This window comes from Netta rufina (assembly GCF_964035555.1).
Source record: "Netta rufina genome assembly, chromosome: 33".
Taxonomy (NCBI): domain Eukaryota; kingdom Metazoa; phylum Chordata; class Aves; order Anseriformes; family Anatidae; genus Netta; species Netta rufina.
Window position 1 is genome coordinate 516,583 of NC_140157.1, and position 18,335 is coordinate 534,917.

General features: G+C 58.8%; 2 protein-coding genes across 2 annotated transcripts; one reads left to right on the forward strand and one right to left on the reverse strand.

The window, feature by feature from the left end:
* Window positions 1-277: 277 nt before the first annotated feature.
* LOC311220542 (protein phosphatase 1 regulatory subunit 14A-like) lies at window positions 278-3,459 on the forward strand (the record flags this gene model as incomplete). Its single annotated transcript, XM_084304102.1, has 5 exons — window positions 278-287; window positions 1,215-1,459; window positions 2,495-2,575; window positions 2,680-2,712; window positions 3,074-3,459. The coding sequence occupies 5 exons, from the start codon at window positions 278-280 to the stop codon at window positions 3,152-3,154; spliced, it is 450 nt and encodes a 149-aa protein (XP_084160228.1). The 3' UTR covers window positions 3,155-3,459.
* A 2,617-nt stretch (window positions 3,460-6,076) lies between these two features.
* On the reverse strand, window positions 6,077-18,222 carry ZC3H4 (zinc finger CCCH-type containing 4; the record flags this gene model as incomplete). Its single annotated transcript, XM_084304099.1, has 14 exons — window positions 6,077-7,410; window positions 7,859-8,107; window positions 9,373-9,767; window positions 9,883-10,235; window positions 10,337-10,446; window positions 10,728-10,839; window positions 12,020-12,130; window positions 12,261-12,406; window positions 12,490-12,586; window positions 12,655-12,800; window positions 12,929-13,151; window positions 13,283-13,393; window positions 13,705-13,924; window positions 18,065-18,222. 14 exons carry the CDS (start codon window positions 18,220-18,222, stop codon window positions 6,077-6,079), a joined length of 3,765 nt encoding a protein of 1,254 aa, XP_084160225.1.
* Between the last annotated feature and the right edge of the window lie 113 nt (window positions 18,223-18,335).

Sequence of the window (18,335 nt, forward strand, 5' to 3'; positions counted from 1 at the left end):
GGTATAGGGGTCTCTGGGAGGGTATGGGGGGGCTATAGGGGGTGTCAGGATATAGGGGGCCTATAGGGTGTGGGGGGAGGTATGGGGGCTATAGGGGTGTATGGGGGGGCTATAGGGGGTTATAGGGGGACATGGGGGTCTCTAGGGAGCTCTAGGGTTGGGGTAGGGCCCTATAGGGGGCTGTAAGGAGCCATAGGGTTGCTGTGAGGAGCTGCAGGGGGGTAATGGGGAGCTATAGGGTACTATGCGGTGCTATAGGGGAGAGCTATAGGGCACTATGAGGAGCTGTAGGTTTGCTGTAGGGAGCTGTAGGGCAGTATGGGGAGCTATAGGGTGCTGTGGGGAGCTACTGGGAACTATAGGGTGCTGTGAGGAACTACGCAGAGCACTGTGAGGAGCTATAGGGGGCTGTGGGGAGCTATAGGGGGAGTTAGAGGGCACTGTCAGGAGCTATAGGGCACCATGTGGAGCTATAGGATACTATGGGGAGCTGTAGGGCGCCATGAGGAGCTATAGGGTTGCTGTAGGGAGCTATAGGGGGCGCTAGGGGAGCTACAGGTTGCTAGGGGGAGCTATAGGGCGCTGGGGGGGACATATGGGGGGGGCTATAGGACGCTATGGAGGCCTATGGGGATCTATAGGAACCTATTGGATGCTATAGGACTCTAGGGGGATCTATAGCAACCAATGAGGATCTGTAGGGTGCTATGGGGATCTATAGGGACCAATGGGGATCTATAGGGACCAATGGGGCACTATAGGACCTATGGGATCTATAGGGCACTATAGAGCTCTATAGGACCCATGGGATGTATAGGGCGCTATGGGGCGCTATAGGGACCTATGGGGATCTATAGGGACCAATGGGGCACTATAGGGACCTATGGGAATCTACTGGGACCAATGGGGATCTATAGGGACCAATGGGGCACTATAGGACCTATGGGATCTATAGGGACTCATGGGGATCTATAGGGACAAATGGGGTGCTATAGGATCTATGGGGACCTATAGGGCTCTATGGGATCTATAGGGACCTATGGGATCTATAGGGCGCTATAGGACGTATAGGACCCATAGGGCTCTCTAGGGACCTACAGGACCCTACAGCCCCCCCAGCCCCCACCCCCTCAAGCTCCTCCCCCCTCGGCCCCACCTCCCAAGCCCCGCCCCCTCCCCCCTTCCCCCCCCCCCCCCCCCCCCCCTTTCTATAGGCGGCGGCGGCTCCGCGGGGCCCCCCCAGCGATGGCCGCGAGCGGCGCGGGGCGGGGGGGGCGCGGCCGCTCCCCGGGGCCCCGGGGGGCTCAGTCCCGGCCTCGACCCCCCCGGCTCAGCCCCGGGCCCCCCCCCCCGGCGCCAGGCTCGGGTCACGGTGCGCTACGATCGGCGCCAGCTCCAGCGGCGCCTCGACACCGAGCGCTGGATCGACGGCAGGCTCGGGGAGCTCTACCGGGGGCGGGTACGGAGCAACCCCCCCCCCAGGGGACCCCCTCGGGATAACACCCCCATCCCTGGGACACCCCCCCCCCCCCCCCCCGATAACCCCCCTCCCATCCCCGGGACCCCCTCTCCACCGGGACCCCCTCTCAGGGACACCCCCACCCCAACCTCCCTGGGACCCCCCCCTCGGAATAACGCTCCCGGGACCCCCCCATCATCACTCCACCCCCCCGGGACACTCCCCCGGTAACCCCCCCCCCCCCTCCCATCCCAGGGACCCCCCCTCCACCGGGACCCCCTCTCAGGGACACCCCCACCCCGGGACATCCCCCCGGAATACCCCCCCCAGAAGCCCCCCCCCCCATCCCCGGCCCCCCCCCCAATAACCCCCCCCCCTTCGGGACCCCCTCTCCGGGACTCCCCCCCCACCTCGGGACCCCCCTCTCAGAATAACCCCCCCAGGACCCCCCCATCTTCACCGCCCCGGCTCCCCCCCCCCCGGAATAGCCCCATCCCATCCCCGGCCCCCCCCATCTCCTGGGACCCCTCCCCGGACCCCCCCCCTTCTCCAGGACCCCCCCCCCCCCAGAACCTAGACCCCCCCCAAGATCCTTCACCAGAGCATCCCTCCCCCGGGACCCCCTTTCCCCCCTGCTCCCCCCCCCAGGACTTGGAACCCCCCCCCCCACTGGGGCATCCCCTACAAGCGGCCCCCCCCCCCGGCACCCCTTGGACCCCCCCCCCCAAGACCCCCCCCCCCTTTGGGTACCTCCAATGGGAGCGGGCGGGGGAGGGGTCCCAGAGGGGTTGGGGGGGGGATTGGGGGTGTCAGAAGGATTGGGGACCCCCCCGAGGGGTGACTGGGGACACTGGGGGGGGGTTGGGGACATGGGGGGGTTGGGGACGTTGGGGGGGTTTGGGGTCTCGTAGGAACTCTTGGGGACCCCGGGGACATGGAAGGGGGGGGCTCGGGGACACGGGGGGGGGGGTTGGGGACACGGGGGGGGGTTTGGGGACACGGGGGGGGCTTTGGGGACAGCCGGGCCCCCCCCAGGAGGCGGAGATGCCGGACGAGGTGAACATCGACGACCTCCTGGAGCTGCCCACGGACGAGGAGCGAGCGCAGCGGCTGCAGGTTTGGGTTTTTTTTTTGGGGGGGGGGGGCGCTTATGGGGCACCCCCCAAGTGTGGTGCTCAGCCCCCCCCCCCCCTTTTTTTCCTCCCCCCCCCCCCCCCCAGGGCATCCTGAAGACGTGCACCGCCGACACCCAGGTGAGCACCCTGAGGGTTTTTTTTTGTTTTTTGTTTTTTTTTGGGGGGGGGGGGGGTTAAAAAAAGGGCGGGGGAGGGGGGGGACAGTTGGGGGGCACCCCGCACTTATGGGGCTGGCTATGGGGCCGGCAGCCTCCCCAGCATCCCCCCCCCCCCCCCCCCCCCCCGAGCCCCGGCTGCTGCAACCGGGCTTTAAAAGGCAAAAAAATTTGGGCTGCGCGTCCCGGGGGGGCCCCTTCCGCCCCCCCCCCCCCCAGCCCTGCTTATCTCTGGCAGCAGCTTGCGACGTGAGGGGGGGGGGCGGGCAGAATTTGGTGTCCCCCCCCCCCCCACCTTAATTTTTGTCCCCCCCCCCCCCCAGGACTTTGTGCGGGAGCTGCTGGCCCAGCTCCGGGGGCTGCCGAAGCAGCGGGTGCTGCAAGGGGACCCCGGCCCCCCCTGACCCCCCCCCGACACCGCCTGCACCCCGAGACCCCCCCCCCCAAATATTTAAGCGCCCCCCACCCCCCCTTTTTATAACACCCCCCCAGCTATTTAATAAAGCACAGGTTTTGGGGGGACCCCCCCCAAAATGATTGGGACCCCCCCCAAATGATTGGGACCCCCCCCAAATGATTGGACCCCCCTGAAAAGGATTGTCCCCCCCCCCAGAGTGGGGGCACCCTAAAATCTTTTTGGGGGGGTCACCCCCTAATTGGGGGCACCCCCAAAATGAAGTCACCCCCCCAAAAAAAAAATAATGGGGGGGGAGGGCACATCCGCAGGGATTTTTTTGCCCCCCCCCCTCCCCGTCCTTGTCCCTCCCTTCCCCCCCCCGTGCCAGCCCGCGCCGCCGCCTTTGTGCCCCCCCCCGCCCCCCCCGGATCCAGCTGTGGCCACATCTGGACAGGATGTGCCCCCCCCGCCCCCCCCCCCCCCGGAGACTTCCCACGGCCCCACGTGCCCCTGGGACCGCGTGGGGGTGGGGACGGGGATGGGGACGGGGGGGGGGGGGGGGGGGACACAGCTCCCAGTGGCTCCCAGTAGCTCCCAGTTGTGCTCTCTGAGGAGGATTGGAAATAGATTCTGAACCCCAAAACCGCACAGATTCTCCCCAAACCTGGCGCTCCCAAATCCCCACGGGTTTCCCCCAAACCCCCCAGATTCCCCCCAAACCCTGCTTCCCCCCAAAATCCCAGATTCTCCCCCAAACCCGATTCTCCCCAAACCTGCCCCCCAAATCCCCATAGATTCCCCCAAACACCCCAAGACCCTACAGATTCTCCCCAAAACCCTACAAATTCTCCCCAAAACGCTCGCTTTCCCCCCAAACCCCATAGATTCTCCCCAAACCCACCACCCCCAAATTCCCACAGATTCCCACAAAATCACGATTTCCCCCAAGCCCCCCAGTTCCCCCCCCAAACCCTACGGATTCCCCCCAAACCCATTCCCAACAAACTCCACAAACCCTACAGATTTCCCCCAAACCCCAACTCCTCCCCCAACCCCCCCCCCCCCAACCCCACTGGGGGTGGGGGGGGCACCCAAGCCCCGAGGCATTTTTGGGCTGAAAACCTGAGGAAAAGGCCAACGGGTGCCAGGCGGGAGACACCGATTTCGGAAGAGCACGATGCCAAAAAAAACGAGAAAACGACCCAAAACGGCGCGGACGGGGCGGCCGCGGCGCTATTTACACTTTATTACACCTTGAAAAACCGCGGATTCGGTTAAAGCTCTGCAAAAAGATGCTGATTTGGGGCTTTTTGTTGTAAAAAGACGGGGTTTTACAAAAAAGTGCGGGTTTTGTACAGACGGAGGGCACGGGGCGTCGCGAGCGCTGAAAACGCCACTTTACAGCTCAGAATTTACCTTTTTTTTTTTTTTTTTACACTTTTTGACTCCAGATTGACCTTTTTGAGGCTTTTCGGCTGGAAATTTACCTTTTTTGATGCTTTTTGAGGGGGGAATTTTTCATGGTCGGGGCCGTTTTTGCCCCAAAATGCTCCTGCAGGTGGAACAGACACGAGGGAAATGCGAGCGAGACGAATAATTTAATGCCAAGAATACAAATTTTGGGGTGGTTTTGGGGCTTTTCTTCCTTTTTTTTCAGGGAGGGGGCCAGACGCGGAAGTGGCCGGCAGGCAGCCCAACGCTGCCTCCCCAAAACGGCCTAAAAAGGGATTTTCCTAAAAAAAAAAACCACCCCAAACCACATGGTGATGGTCCCCTCCCCATGATTACAAAAGCGACCTCAATTTTTTTTTGCCTTTTTTTTTTTTTCGCGTTTTTGCTATTTTTCCCCCATTTTTTCCCCGCGGATGCTTACAAAAGGCTATGGTACAAAAGCTCTGTGCAAAAAATCCGGCACTGGCGGCCGCTCCCCGAGTTTATTTCATGTAATTCCCAGGTTCTTGTTGCAGTTTTGGGGTGGTTTTTGCTCTTTTTTCCGTTTTTCAGGAGGATTTCCCCCCAAAAAAGCCAAAGCAGCCGCCGCATCCCGGGGGGGGCCGCACGGGGTTATGTACAGGGCAGTGCGGAGAAAGCCGGCGGTAAATGGTTAAAATAAGGGAAAATGAACAAAAAAAAAGGGGAAAGTGAAGCAAAAAAAGGGAAGGTGAACATAAAAAAAGGAGAAAAAAAAAAAAAGGAAACGAAAGAAAAATGAAAAAAGGAAAATGACCCAAAAAAGGAAAAAAAGAAAAGAAAAATAAGCCCCCAGAAAAGTGAAGTGGCCAAAGGGAAAATGAACCAGAACAGGGAAAATAGCAAAAAAAAAAAAAAAAAAAAAAAAAAAGAGGAAAATGAACCAAAATAAAAGGAAAATGACAAAAAAAGGGAAAATGAATCAAAATAAAAGGAAAATGAACCAAAAAATGAAATGAGAAAATAGAAGGAAGATGAACCCCCAAAAAAGGAGAATGACCTTGAACAGGGAAACAAAACAGAATAAAGGAAAATAAACCAGGAAAAAAGGAAAGAAGGAAGATGACTAAAAATGCGTGAGGAAAAAGGGAAAGATGATGAAAAAAAGGGAAAATGAATGGAGGAAAATGGAGCAAAAAAAAGGAAAACTGGAGCAAAAAAAAAGGAAAACTGGAGCTAAAAAAGGAAAAATGGAGCAAAAAAAGGAAAAATGGAGGACAAAAAGGAAAAATGGAGAAAAAAAAAAGGAAAAATAAATCAAAAAAAAAGAAAATGAACCAAGAAAAGAGAAAATGAACCAGAAAAAAAAAGGGAAAAAGAACCTCCAAAAAAGGAAAACAGACCAAAAAAAAGGGAAAACGGACCAAAAAAAAAGGGAAAACGGACCAAAAAAAAGGGAAAATGCCCCCCCAGACCAGGAAAACAACCGAAACCCAAGTGGCAAATCGGCACGGGGCTGTCACTGGCAGAAGGGCGAGGCGGTGGGGTCGAAGCCCTTGAAGACGTCCTTGAGCGAGGCGGCGTCCTCGGGCTGCTGCTGCTGCTCGGTGCCGGGGCTGCCGCCGGCGAAGGGGCTGCCCCCGAAGGGCCCCGGGGCGCTGGGGGGGCCCGGCTGGGGGGTGGCCTCCGGGGGGGCGGCGGAGGAGGCCGGGGGGGCTTTGGGCCGAGGCCGGTTGTAGCTGTTGTAGCGGTCGGAGGCGGCGTCGGCCGCGGCCTCGGGCTGCTCAAGGGCCGAGCGGCGGACGAAGAGCGGCTCCTTGGGCTTGGCGGCGGCGGCTTTGGAGGCGCCGTCGGCGCCTTTGGGGGGCTCGCCGGCGCTTTTGGAGGCTTCGCCGGGGGGCTCGGAGGCTTTGGGGGCCGCCGGAGGAGTCCTGGGGTCGTAGAGGCTGATGGCGCTCAGCACGCTGCTCTGCCCGCTGCCCTTGGTGAGCAGCCGCGGGTCGTAGGGCGCGATGGCCGGCGCGACCTCGGCGCCGGTGCCGCCGGGAGCCTCGGGGCTGGGGGCGGCCCTGCAGCCCCCGCTCTCGGTGGTTTTGTGCAGGCGGGGGTCGGCCGGGGCTTTGCGCACGCGGGGGTCGCTGGGTTTCTCGCCCCCCGCCACCGTCTTTAGGATCCGCGAGAGGAGCTCGAAGTCGGGGAGGCCGCCGGGGTTGGGGGGCGGCGCGGCGGGGTCGGCGGCGCGGTGAGGCCGGGGGTGGAGGCGCGGGTCGGAGAGGGCCGGGTCCTGCTTGGGGACGGGCAGCGGGACGAGGTCCTCGGGGCTCCAGAGCACGGTGCGGGCGAAGGGCGGCTTGCTCAGCACCACGGCCTTCTTGATGTGGCTGAACTGCTGCAGCTGCCCCCGGGGGTCCCGCAGCGCCTGGCCCGGCAGCGCCTCCAGGGGGATGCCCAAGGGCTTCTCCCGCAGCGCCCGCTCGCCTCCATCCTCCTCCTCGGGGCCTCCCCCGCTGGGTTTGGGGCCTCCCGGGGGGAGCTGCTCCGTTTTGGGGCCGTGCCGAGCCAGCCGGGGGTCCGCCGGGACGGTCTCGGTGGGCTCGGCGCCGCGAGCCAAGCGGGGGTCCCGCAGCCGGGGGTCGGCGGGGCGGCCGCTTCCCGCCGCCGCTTTCTGCAGCCGGGGGTCGGAGGTGCCGTGGGGCTGCCCCATATCGCCGTGGGGCCGCCCCATATCGCCATGGGGCCGCCCCATGTCGCCGTGGGGCCGGGCCGAGCTCTGCTGCCGCAGGGTTTTGAGGATGGAGGTGACGCTGCTGCCACCCTCGTCCTCGTCGCTCGAGTACCAGTTGCCGGGGTCACCTGCGGGGGGGGGGGGGGGGGGGGCAGAGAGCTCATTAGTGAAGCCCTAATGAGATGGGGGGCAGAAAGAAATGGACCCCCCCCCCCCCCGGAGGCCCTGTCCTGGGTGGGGTTTGTCCCCGATTCTGGTGTTTTTAACCCTGAAACGGGCACCAGAACGGCTGCCGGAGGGATGCCGGCCAGAAATATGCACCAAGACCCCTCCCAGGTGGGATTTGTCCCCAATTCTTGCCTTTTTAACCCCAAAACGGGCACCAGAAGAGCCACCAGGGGGTCGCTGGCACCCCGAACCTTCCTCCCGGGTGCCGTTTACCCCAAATCTTGCCATTTTAATCCCAAAACATCTGCCGGCTGCGGCGCCAACCCGAAACTCTCCCCGCGCCCCCCCCCCCCCGCCCCGGGGGGGGGATTTGCCCCCGATTGTGGCCTTTTTAACCCCAAAACTCGCCTTCCTCGTCGCCCCGCTCCTGCCTGCCGCCGTCGGCCAGCCTTCGCGCCCGCTCCTCTTCCTCGCGCTGCTTGTGCTGGAGCCGCAGGTACAGCGCCCGCTGCGCCGAGGGCAGGAAGTCGGGGACCCCCCCCCCGGCGCCTTTGGGCCCCCCTGGGGGCTCCCCGAGCCCCTCGGGGTCCAGGGAGGGCTCGGAGAAGAGGGGGGCGCCCGGGGGCCCCTCCACAGCCTCGTAGGAGCTGTAATCGTCTGCGGGGGGAGGACACAATGGGGTTAGGCGGGGGTTAGAGGGGGTTGGGAGGGGTAGTTTTTTTTTTTTGGGGGGGGGTTACAGGGGTTTTAGGGGGGTTACAGGGGTTTTGGGGGGGTTATAGGAGTTTTGGGGGGGTTACAGGTTTTCTTGGGGGGGTTACAGGGGGTTTGAGGCTTTTTTAGGGGAGTTACAGGGGGTGAAAGGGTTTTTTGGGGGTGCTTACAGGATTTTGGGGGGGGGTTAGTGGGTTTGGGTAGGTTTATAGGGTTTTTTTGGGGGGGTTACAGAGGGTTTGAGGCTTTTTTAGGGCCGGTACAGGGGCTTAGTGTGTTCTGGGGGGGTCACGGGGTTAGAGGGTTTTTTGGGGGGGTTATGGGGGGAGAGATTTTTGGGGGGGGTTAGAGGGTTTTTTGGGGGGTTACTGTTTTTTGGGGGGGGGGAGTAGAGGCTTTTTCTGAGGGGTTATGGGGGGTTAGAGCTATTCTTCTGGACGGTTACATTTTTTTTTTTGGGGGGGGTTAGAGTTTTTTTGTGGGGTTAGAGGTTTTTTGGAGGGATTTACAGGTTTTGGGGGTATTACGGTTTTTTGGGGGGGTTAAAGTCTTTTTTGGGGGAGTTACGGGGGCTTAGAGGTTTTTTTTGAGAGGGTTACAGTTTTTTTTGGGGAGGGGTAAGGGGGGTTACCGGGTGTTTGGGCAGTTTCAGGTTTTTTGAGGGGCTTAGAGGTTTTTTTTGGGGTTGTTACAAGTTTTTTTTGGAGGGATACAGGGGGTTACGGGGTAGGCTTTTTAGGGGGGAGAGAGAGGTTTTTGGGGGGGAGATTAGGGGGGTTACAGTTTTTTGGGGAGGGTTACGGGAGGTTAGAGATTTTTTTGGGGGAGGAGGTTTTTTGGGGGATCACAGGTGGTTAGAGGTTTGTGGTGGGGGATTAGAGTTTTTTTTGGGGGGAGATTACAGGGTTTTAGAGTTTTTTTTCAGGGGGTTAGAGTTTTTTTTTGCAGCGGTTACAGGTTTTTGGGGGGGGATTACAGAGTTTTTAGATTGTTTTTTTTGGGGGGTTAGAGGTTTTTTTGGGGGGCGCTTACTGTTTTTTGCGGGAGATTACAGGCTTTGAGAGGTTTTTAGGGGACACTAGAGGCCTTGGGGGGTGGGTTAGAGGTTTTTTGCAGGGGTTACAGATTTTTTGGGGGGGATTACAGGGTTTCAGAGGTTTTGGGGGGGCGGGGAATTTGGGGTAGAAGTGTGTGTGGGGGGCACATACCAGGCTCGCCCATCAGGCCGTGCTCCATCTCCAGGCCCTCCTGCGGCGGGTAGAAGCCGTCGTAGAAGCCCGGTGGTGGTGGGGGGCCGGGGGGGGGCATCATGGCACCGTGGGGGGAGTCGTCAGGGCCGTAGGGCAGCAGGGGGGGGCCCGGCCCCATGGGGGGGCCGGGGTTCATCCCTGGGCCCATGGGCATGTCAGGGTGCATGTCGGGGTGCATATCGGGATGCATATCGGGGTGCATATCGGGGTGCATGTCAGGATGCATGTCAGGGTGCATGTCAGGATGCATGTCGGGGTGCATGTCGGGGTGCATGTCGGGGTGCATGGGGCCAGGCATTGGTCCTGGGGGGCCACCGGGGCCGGGGAACCTGGGTGGCGGTGGCCCTGGGTGCCTGGAAGAGAAAAAAAAAAACGCATTTCAACCCCCGCAGCGTAGCTAAAATGCCCGTTTTTCAGCCTATTTTGGAGCATTTTTTTTTTGGGGGGGGGGGTTAGGGGGGCGCTCACCTGACCCCCAGCTTCTCGGCCAGCTGCCCCGTGGGCCGCACGACGATCTCGAAGAGGGAGGGGATCTTCTTGTACATGTCCTGCTGCTGCGGCGACAGCGGCTCGTGCAGCACTGCCGGCGGCGGCATCTGCGGCCCCGGTGGGGGGAGAGGAGGGGGAGGAGGCAGGGGGCCCCCCCCCGGCAGGGGTCTGCCGCTGGGGGAGGTGGGGGCAGGCGGCCCGGGGGGCCGGGGGGGTGTGGGGAGCAGCCCAACACCGGGGGGAGGTTTGGGGAGGGGGTTGATGCCTTGTTTTTTCAGCTCTTCCACTTCTTTCTCGTCCTCCGCGCCCGCTTCGGCGTCGTCCGCCAGCATCTGCGGGGGGGAGAACAGGGTTGTTTTTTTTTTTTTTTTGGGGGGGGGGGGCTCACCGCCCTAAAAAACAACTGGGGGGGAAGAATTCGTTCGCCCCGCACCTTGTCCAGCAGCTCCCGCGTCTCATCTGTCAGCGGCTCGTGGGAGAACATGCAGTCGTCGCCGTTGATGCAGTTGCCCGTGGTGTGGAAGAGCTTGCAGGGGAAATCGCGTGGCGGGCGTCAAGGAGAACAAAAAAAAAACCCACGGGCTGGGGGATTCGGGGGCCCACGAGGCCTGAATTGGATGAAATTCACCCCAAACTTCCCTCGGAGCCTCTTTCCCTCGGCGCCTTTAGGTGCTGCGGCCACAAACCTCACGTTTTTTTTAAGCAGGGGGGTTAAAAAGGAAGCGAGAGGGCGCCCAGCCCGTCATCGGCCGTCACAGCGCTCCCCAGGTCCTCAAATCGAGGCCAAAGCCGCTTTTTTTTTTAAGCAAAACCCCAAAGGATATCGTGCATGTAGGGGCAGTTCTCCGCCCGGGCGCAGTAGCCGGTGATGTAGAACTTGCAGAGCTCCCGCTTCTTCGGCAGCTCGATGTCATGGCTGAAATTGCAGTGGTCGCCCTGCCAGGGAGCAACCGGGGTGCCATGAGCGAAAAGGAGGTGAGCGTGCCCCTAAAATGCTCTTTTTAGACACAAATCTCCCCCCAGGTTCCTCAAACCTTGCATTTTGGGGATGGATCTGCTCGAAAAGGGGTCGAGCGTGCCCCTAAAACGCTCTTTTTAGACACAAATCTCCCCCCAGGTCCCTCAAACCTTGCATTTTGAGGATGGATCTGCTCGAAAACGGGTCAGTCACGCCATTAAAATGATCTTTCTGCCACAAGTCTCCCCCCAGGCTCCTCAAACCTCGCATGTGGGGGATGGACCTGCTCAAGAAGGGGTCGATCGTGCCCCTAAAATGCTCTTTTTGGCACAAATCTGTCCCAAGGTCCCTCAAACCTTGCACTTTGGAGACGGATCTGCTCAAAAAGGGGTCAAATGTTTCCACTACAATGCTCTTTTTGGCACTAATTTCCCCCCAGGTTCCTCAAACCTTGCATTTTGGGGACAGATCTGCTCGAAAAGGGGTTGAGCGTGCCCCTAAAATACTCTTTGGCAAAAGTCTGCCCCAAGGTCCCTCAAACCCTGTATTTTGGCGACGGATCTGCTCAAAAATGGGGGTGAGTGCACCCCAAAAATGTTCTTTTTGACACAAATCTCTCCCCAGGTCCTTCAAACCTTGCATTTTGGGGACAGATCTGCTGGAAAAGGGGCGTGAGCATGCCCCTAAAATGCTCTTTTTGGCACAAATCTGCCCCAAGGTCCCTCAAACTTCACTTTTTGGGGATGGATCTGCTCAAAAAGGGGTTGATCGCGCCCCTAAAATGCTCTTTTTGGCACTAATCTCCCCCCAGGTTCCTCAAACCTTGCATTTTGGGGATGGATCTGCTCGAAATACTCTTTTTGACACAAATTTCTCCCCAGGTCCCTCAAACCTTGCATTTTGGGCACAGATCTGCTTGAAAAGGGGTCGAGCATGCCCCTAAAATGCTCTTTTTGGCACAAATCTCCCCCAAGGTTGCTCCAACCTTGCATTCTGGGGACGGATCTGCTTGAAAAGGGGTTGATCGCGCCCCTAAAATGCTCTTTTTGGCAGAAATCTTCCCCCAGGCTCCTCAAAGCTCGCATTTTGGGGACGGATCTGCTGGGTTTGGGGCTATCCGGGCGAAGACGCGATGGGAAGCATCAGGATTTCACTTACCCAGGTGCATCTGCCCTCCACGAAGTATTTGCAGATGACTTTACCCTTCTTGTCCGCCTGCTGGTGGGGTTTGTCGTGGTCTCCGCGCCGGTAATTCCCGCCGCCTCCATCCTAGGGGAAGCAGCACGCTGTGTCAGCACCAAGGGCAGAGCTCAACGAGCCCGAAACATCCCCTGGTAATAGTTCGGGGTGGTTCTAGGGGACCCCAGGACCCCCTAAAACGTTTCTTTTCCTGACTCACCCCCATGTCATCCTCGTAGTAGTCGTCGTCGTCGTTCATCCCTCCGCCTTTCCCCATCCCGCTGCGGTTGGGGCCTCGGCCGCGGCCCCGGCCCATCCCTTTATTCCCCCTTCCCCTGGGGCCGCGACCGCGACCTCGGTTCAAACCTGGAGGACGGGACCGAAGACGGTTGGGACCGTCCTTCCGTCGTGACAACGTCATGAGGGGGGGAGGGCAGGACCCCACTCACCTCGCCCGCGGTTCTCCTTGCTCCTGCGGTACTGGCTGAGCTCTTTGGAGTAGTCGTCGTAGTCGTCGTCGCCCATGGGCTCCTCGGTGTCGCAGTACTGCAAGGGGAGGATGGAGGTCACCGGCCGCCCGCCGAGCCCGCTGCAAGCCCAGCAGCGCTACTTACGTCCAGCTCTTCCTCGTACAGATCCTCCTCTTCCTCCGGGTGCTCGCCCCGGCCGCGCCCGCGGTTGCCCCGGCCCATGCCGCGACCTCCTCGCATGCCGCCCCTGCCGCTGCGGCCACGGTACCCTCGCCCGCGGCCGCGGCCGCCTAGGAAAACAGAAAAAGCGACAAATCGGCTTTTTTTCCGTTCCGTTTTCAAACCTTTTTCTGCTCTCAGAGCCATCTCTGCTAACAGACACAGCTCTTTGGGGAGAAATGAGAGGCTTTTGGTGTACCTCGGCCCCGGTGCGAGCCCTCCTTGGCCCTGCGGTACTGGTTGAGCTCCTTGGCGAAGTCGTCGTAGTCGTCCTTTCCCCCATCCTCATCATCCTCCCCCTCGTAGTGGCCGTAGTCCTCGTTCTCGTAGTCCTCGTAGCCGCCGTAGCCCTTGCTCTCCAGCTTGGAGTAGCCCTTTTTCTGCGAGGGAGCGCTGTGAGAGGACGGATACTGCTGGTGGGACTTTGGGAGAGGCAGACAGTTAGTGATAAGGCCCCAGCTGTGGCAGTACCAGCCCAGAAACCCTCCCAAATCCCCCATTTTTCATCCTTTTTGCTCCTGAAACAGAATGGAAAAGGGGTGAGAGGACTTACGGAGGAGTAGGGGGGGCTGTAGTCCCGGTATTTTCGGTGCCCCTTCTCGCCGGGGCTGAAGTCCGAGTCGTCGCTGTAATCAGAGAAGTCCTCGCTGGACGAGGCGTGGCGCTGCAAGGCAAGGAGGCACCGCGGGGTTCGGGGAGGGCCCGGTGCCCCCCTTTTTATTTTCCCAACCCCTTTTTTCTCTTCTTTTAGGTTTTCTTAACCCAAACCTTTGTTATCTGCCCCAAAATAGGCAAATTAGCTTTCGTTAACGAGCAGACGCCCGCTGTTTACGGAGACACCCCTCGGCTTCTGTGTGCTCGCTCCTCCGGGGCAGAAAAACCTCGGGGCACAAAATCTCCATCCACATCGTTTTTCAGAAACTTGCCCCTTCCGCTCCCGGCTTCACGGCCAGGAGAGCACAAAGCGGAGCTCACCTTGTGCTTGGACTTCCTCTTCTTCTTGGCCCTCCTCTTCTCCTTCTCCCTCTCTTTCCGCCGCTTGCGCTTCATCCGCCGGTGCGCCTTCTCCTCGTCCGAGTCGCTGTGGTGCCTCTCGCCCTTCTCCCGGCGGCCCCGCTCGTGGGGGGCGCGTGCGGCCGGCGCCTCCTCGCCGCCGTCGTCCTCCAGCTCGCCCTCCTCCAGCTCGCCATCCTCCCTGCGGGGCACACAGACGCGCTCTTTGAGTCCCCCGGAGCAAAACCAGACCCCCCCAACGCGGCCAAGAGGAGAAACGATGGAAAATCGGGCGAAATGGGGGAAAAAGTGAGGCTGGCGGAGGACTCCCGGACGTGGCTGGGTGAAAATCATGAGGGTTTGGGGTCCCAAAGGCGTTGAGCACGCTGGAAAATAAACCATGGGATGCAGCAGGAGGAGGAGCGGGTTGTGGCGCTACCGCGTCGGGACAGAGCTCTGCAGGCTCAAATTCAAACCTTAAATTGGCCAAAATCGAGTAAAGACGAACAAATTTGGGGGAAGCAGTGGGGTTGGGGTGAGGATGGAGCATCCAGCGCCGTCTTCGCTCAACCCCTGGCTCCTTGGAGCTCGGCCTCGTTAGCGAGTACGAGGCCAGGGCTAATAACGAAGGGTTGTTAATTACTCCTCTACCTGGGTTTGGGTTAAACAGGGCAGAACAGTGTTGGAAAAGCAGCAAAAAGCCCTAAAAGCCCGTTTTTGGCCCCAGTTTCCACTGTTCCGGTGGTGAATCTGGGTTCAAAAGGCTAAAAATGGGTGGTTCTGCAAGAAAATGGCCAAAAAGGGGTGAGCGGGGCGGGAGGATTCATGCTGAACGCAGCAAGGTCACTCGGAGAGAAACCGGGGTAAGAATGGGGGAAATTGGGTAAGAGTTGGTGAAACCGGGTTAAGAATTGAGATTGGGGTAAGAGTTGGTGAGACTGGGGTAAGAGTTGGGAAAACTGGGAAAAAAGATGGTGAAACTGGGGTTAAGAGTTGGTGAAATTGGGGTAGAATCAGTGAGATTGGGGTTAGAGTTGGTGAGATTGGGGTAAAAGTTCGTGAAATTGGGGTAAGAGTTGGTGAAACTGGGGTAAGAATTGGAGAAATTGGGGTAATTTGTGAAATTGGGGTAAGAATTAGTGAAATTCAGGTAGGAATTGGTGAAATTGTGGTAAGAATTTAGATTGGGGTAAAACCTGGTGAAACTGGGGTAAGAGTTGGTGAATTTGGGATAAGAATTGGTGAAATTATGGTAAAAGTTGGATACATTGGGGTAGGAATTGAGACTGGGGTAAGAGTTGATGAATTTGGGGTAAGAATTGGAGAAACTGGGGTAACTGGAGAAATTGGGGGAAGAATTGGTGAGATTGGGAAAAGAATTGGTGAAATTCGGGTAAGAAATGGTGAAATCAGGGTGAGAATTGGTGAAATTGGGGTAAGAACTGAGATTGGGGTAAGAATTGGAGAAACTGAGGAAGGAGTTGGCGAAATCGGTCTAAGAGTTGGTGAGATCAGGGTGAAAACTGAAGAAATTGGGGTAATTGGTGAAACTGGGGGAAGAATTGATTAAATCCAGGTAGGAATGGGTGAAACTGGAGTAAGAATTGGAGAAATTGGGGTAATTTGTGAAATTGGAGGAAGAATCGGTGAGACTGGGGAAAGAATTGAGGAGGGGGACAGGGAAATTCACGCTACTGTGGCCCCAAATTGCAGGCGTTTGGGGCAAGCAGGGATGATTTTTACGCTCAGACGATGGAGTTTTGGGCAAACGGGGGAGAAGTGCTGGTTTTAGGGGTTGGCAGCCAGCTTATAAGCACCGAAAAGCAGCAAGAAATGGTAAAAAATAAACCGCGGCCGGGTAGTTTTGCAGCTGCTGCGGCTTGAGAACCCCTTCCTACAACACAGCTCGCCCCAAATCTCCCCAAATTTGCCCTACAAAGTGCTTACTTCACAGTCAGAGCAGACGTCCGCTTATTTTTTTTGGCAGTGGAGGAGGAATAAAGCGAGGAGGGCACCAAACTGCGAGGGGATGGGTGTGCTTGGGGGAAACACTATTTTTGTTGTTGTTTTTTTTTTTTTTTTTTTTTACCTGGGAAATGTAAATGGGGGGAAAAACGGGGGAAAAGTGTGTCGTTTTGGTCACTGTGAAGGAACGGCCCCGCACACGGGGCAGCAGCGTGGTGGTCGTGCTTTGGCAGTGACAAGGGGCGTAAGGAGCAAACTCGGCGGCACTTTTCCTTTTTGCTCAAAGGCAGAAACGGGGGAAAAAAAACCAAATCGGGGCTGCTAGAGCTTGTTCCAACCCGGGTGCTTGCACTGTGCGTTTCCACTTCCCTAACTGTACACGGGGGGGGGATGTGTGATGACGTTTGGGAAACAGTGCTTACTTTTTTTTTTTGCATTTTTTTTTCCATTTTTTTGCTTTTTTTTTTTTTTTTTTTTGCTTTTTTACGCACTTCTGAGGTGTTTTGGTAAAACTTTTTTAACTTTTTTTACTTTCTTTTTTTTTTTTTTTTTGCCGGGTTTGGGACCCACACCCAGGTCAACGTGACAGGACGAGGCCGGAGCCGACACGATCCTACACCTAGGTGGCACCGAGCAGTTTTTTGCTTTGTTTTTTTTTTTTTTTGGGGGGAGGGGGCAAGATTTTTGGGGTGAAAACGGCGTGCTTTGGGTCACTTGCTTGGGCAAACATTTTGCATCGGCTCTGGGCGTTACGGCCCTGCGGGGGGGGGGGGGGGGGGGAGGATTTCTGCTCAGCACTGACATCCGCTGGGGGCTGATTTGGGGGATTGGGGAAGAAAAATTTGTTATTTGGTTAAAAGAAAAAAAAAAAAAAAAAAAAAGGTTTCCCACCCCCAAACCCTGCATTGCACAGAAAAGATAAATTTGCAGCGATAAAAGGAGAGCTGATGCCCAAAAGCGGCTCGGCCACAATTCGGGAGGGTTTTAAAGAAAAAAAAAAAAAAAAAAGAGGGAAGAAAGCCAAAAAAGAGCCGGGGGGGGGGGGGGTGCAGGAGGGCTCGGAGACAGTCGGGAGGAAGAAAAAAGAAAAAAAAAGGAGAAAAAAAAAAGAGCATTTCCAAGGGGCTTGACACTCGGTTGGCACCTGGCCCCCACCTGAGGCTGCCGGGGGGGGGGGGGGGGCTGCCAAGGTTGCCCCCTCCCACCCCGTGCCCTGTCCCTGCTGCCCTCCTGCCTCCTAACCCCCCCCAGGGGGGTGTTAATGAAGCTATTAAGAGCCTCATTAAGTGCCCCCCCCCCCCACCTCCCCCCCGTACACACACAAATCCCCCCCCCCCCCACCGTACCCCCTCCCCCCGTGGCTGGGCCCTGCTCTTCCTGGTGCCCCCCCCCCCCAAGCTTTTGGGGCTCCCTGGGCCTGGCCCCCCCTTACCTCAGGCCTTGTGTGTGGCCCCCCCCGGGACCTCAAGCTTTGGGCCCCCCCCTTACCTTAATCTCGGCCCCCCCCCCGACCTCCCTTTACCTTAATCTGGGCCCCCCTGGCTTCTCCTTACCTTAATCTCTACCCCCCCCGGCCCCCCCTCGCCTTAATCTCTAACCCCATTTCCCTTTACTTTAATCCCCCCCCCCATTTCCCCTCACGTCAATCTCTGTGCCCCCCCCCCTCACCTCAACCTTTTTTTTTTTTTGCCCCCCCCCCGGCCTCCCTTCACCTCAGCCCTTGCCCCCCCCTCACCTGAGCCCTCACCCCCCCGTCTCCCCTCCCCTCCCCCTGTTTTTTGGGACCCCCCCGTCCCCCTTTCACCTCAAACCTTCACCCGCCCCCCATCTCAGGCCTTTCCCCCCCCCCCTCACCCCCCCTGTCTCCCCCTCACTCACCCTTTTTTGGGGACCCCCCCCGGGGCTTTCCTCACCTCAAACCTCGCCCCCCCCTCCCCTCAGCCCTCACCCCCCTGGCACCCTTCCCCTCACCCTTTTTTTGGGGGGGGGGCTCCCTTCCCCTCAGCTCCTGCCCCCCCCCACCTCAAACCTTGCCCCCCCCCGGTCTCCCCCCTCACCTCACCCTTTTTTTTTTTTTTTTTTTTTTTTTTTTGCTTTTTACCCCCCCCCGGCCTTCCTTCACCTCCAACCTCACCCCCCCTCACCTCACCCTAATTCCACCCCCCCGGAGCTCCCCCCCTCCCCTCACCTCAGCCCTCCCTCACCTCACCCACTCCTCCCTTTCCCTTTCCCCTTCCCCTCCCCACTCCCCCACCTCCCCCCCACACCATTTTTTTTTTCCTTTTTTCACCCCCCCCCCCCCCAAACCTGGTCCGGCGAGCCGGACAGACAGACACAGACAGACAGAGAAGGCTCTCGGGAGAGGCGGTTACTGGACCTTTCGTCCGGGCCGTGGTGTTGGAGCGGCGGCCGGGGGAGGCTGCAGCTGCCGCCGTCCTGGTGGTGGTGGTGGCAGGACGGAGCTGGGGGGGTGGCGTGCGGGCCGGGGGGGGAGGCGGCGGCGGCGGGGGGGACACTCGGGCTCTCCACGGCCATGGGAGGGGGGCTGCGGGGTCGTTTTGTGGCTGAGGGGGCGGGCGGTGAAGGGAGAAGGAGGAAGCGGGGGGCAACAGTCACTGTACAGGGGCCGGGGACGCCGCGGCCCGGGG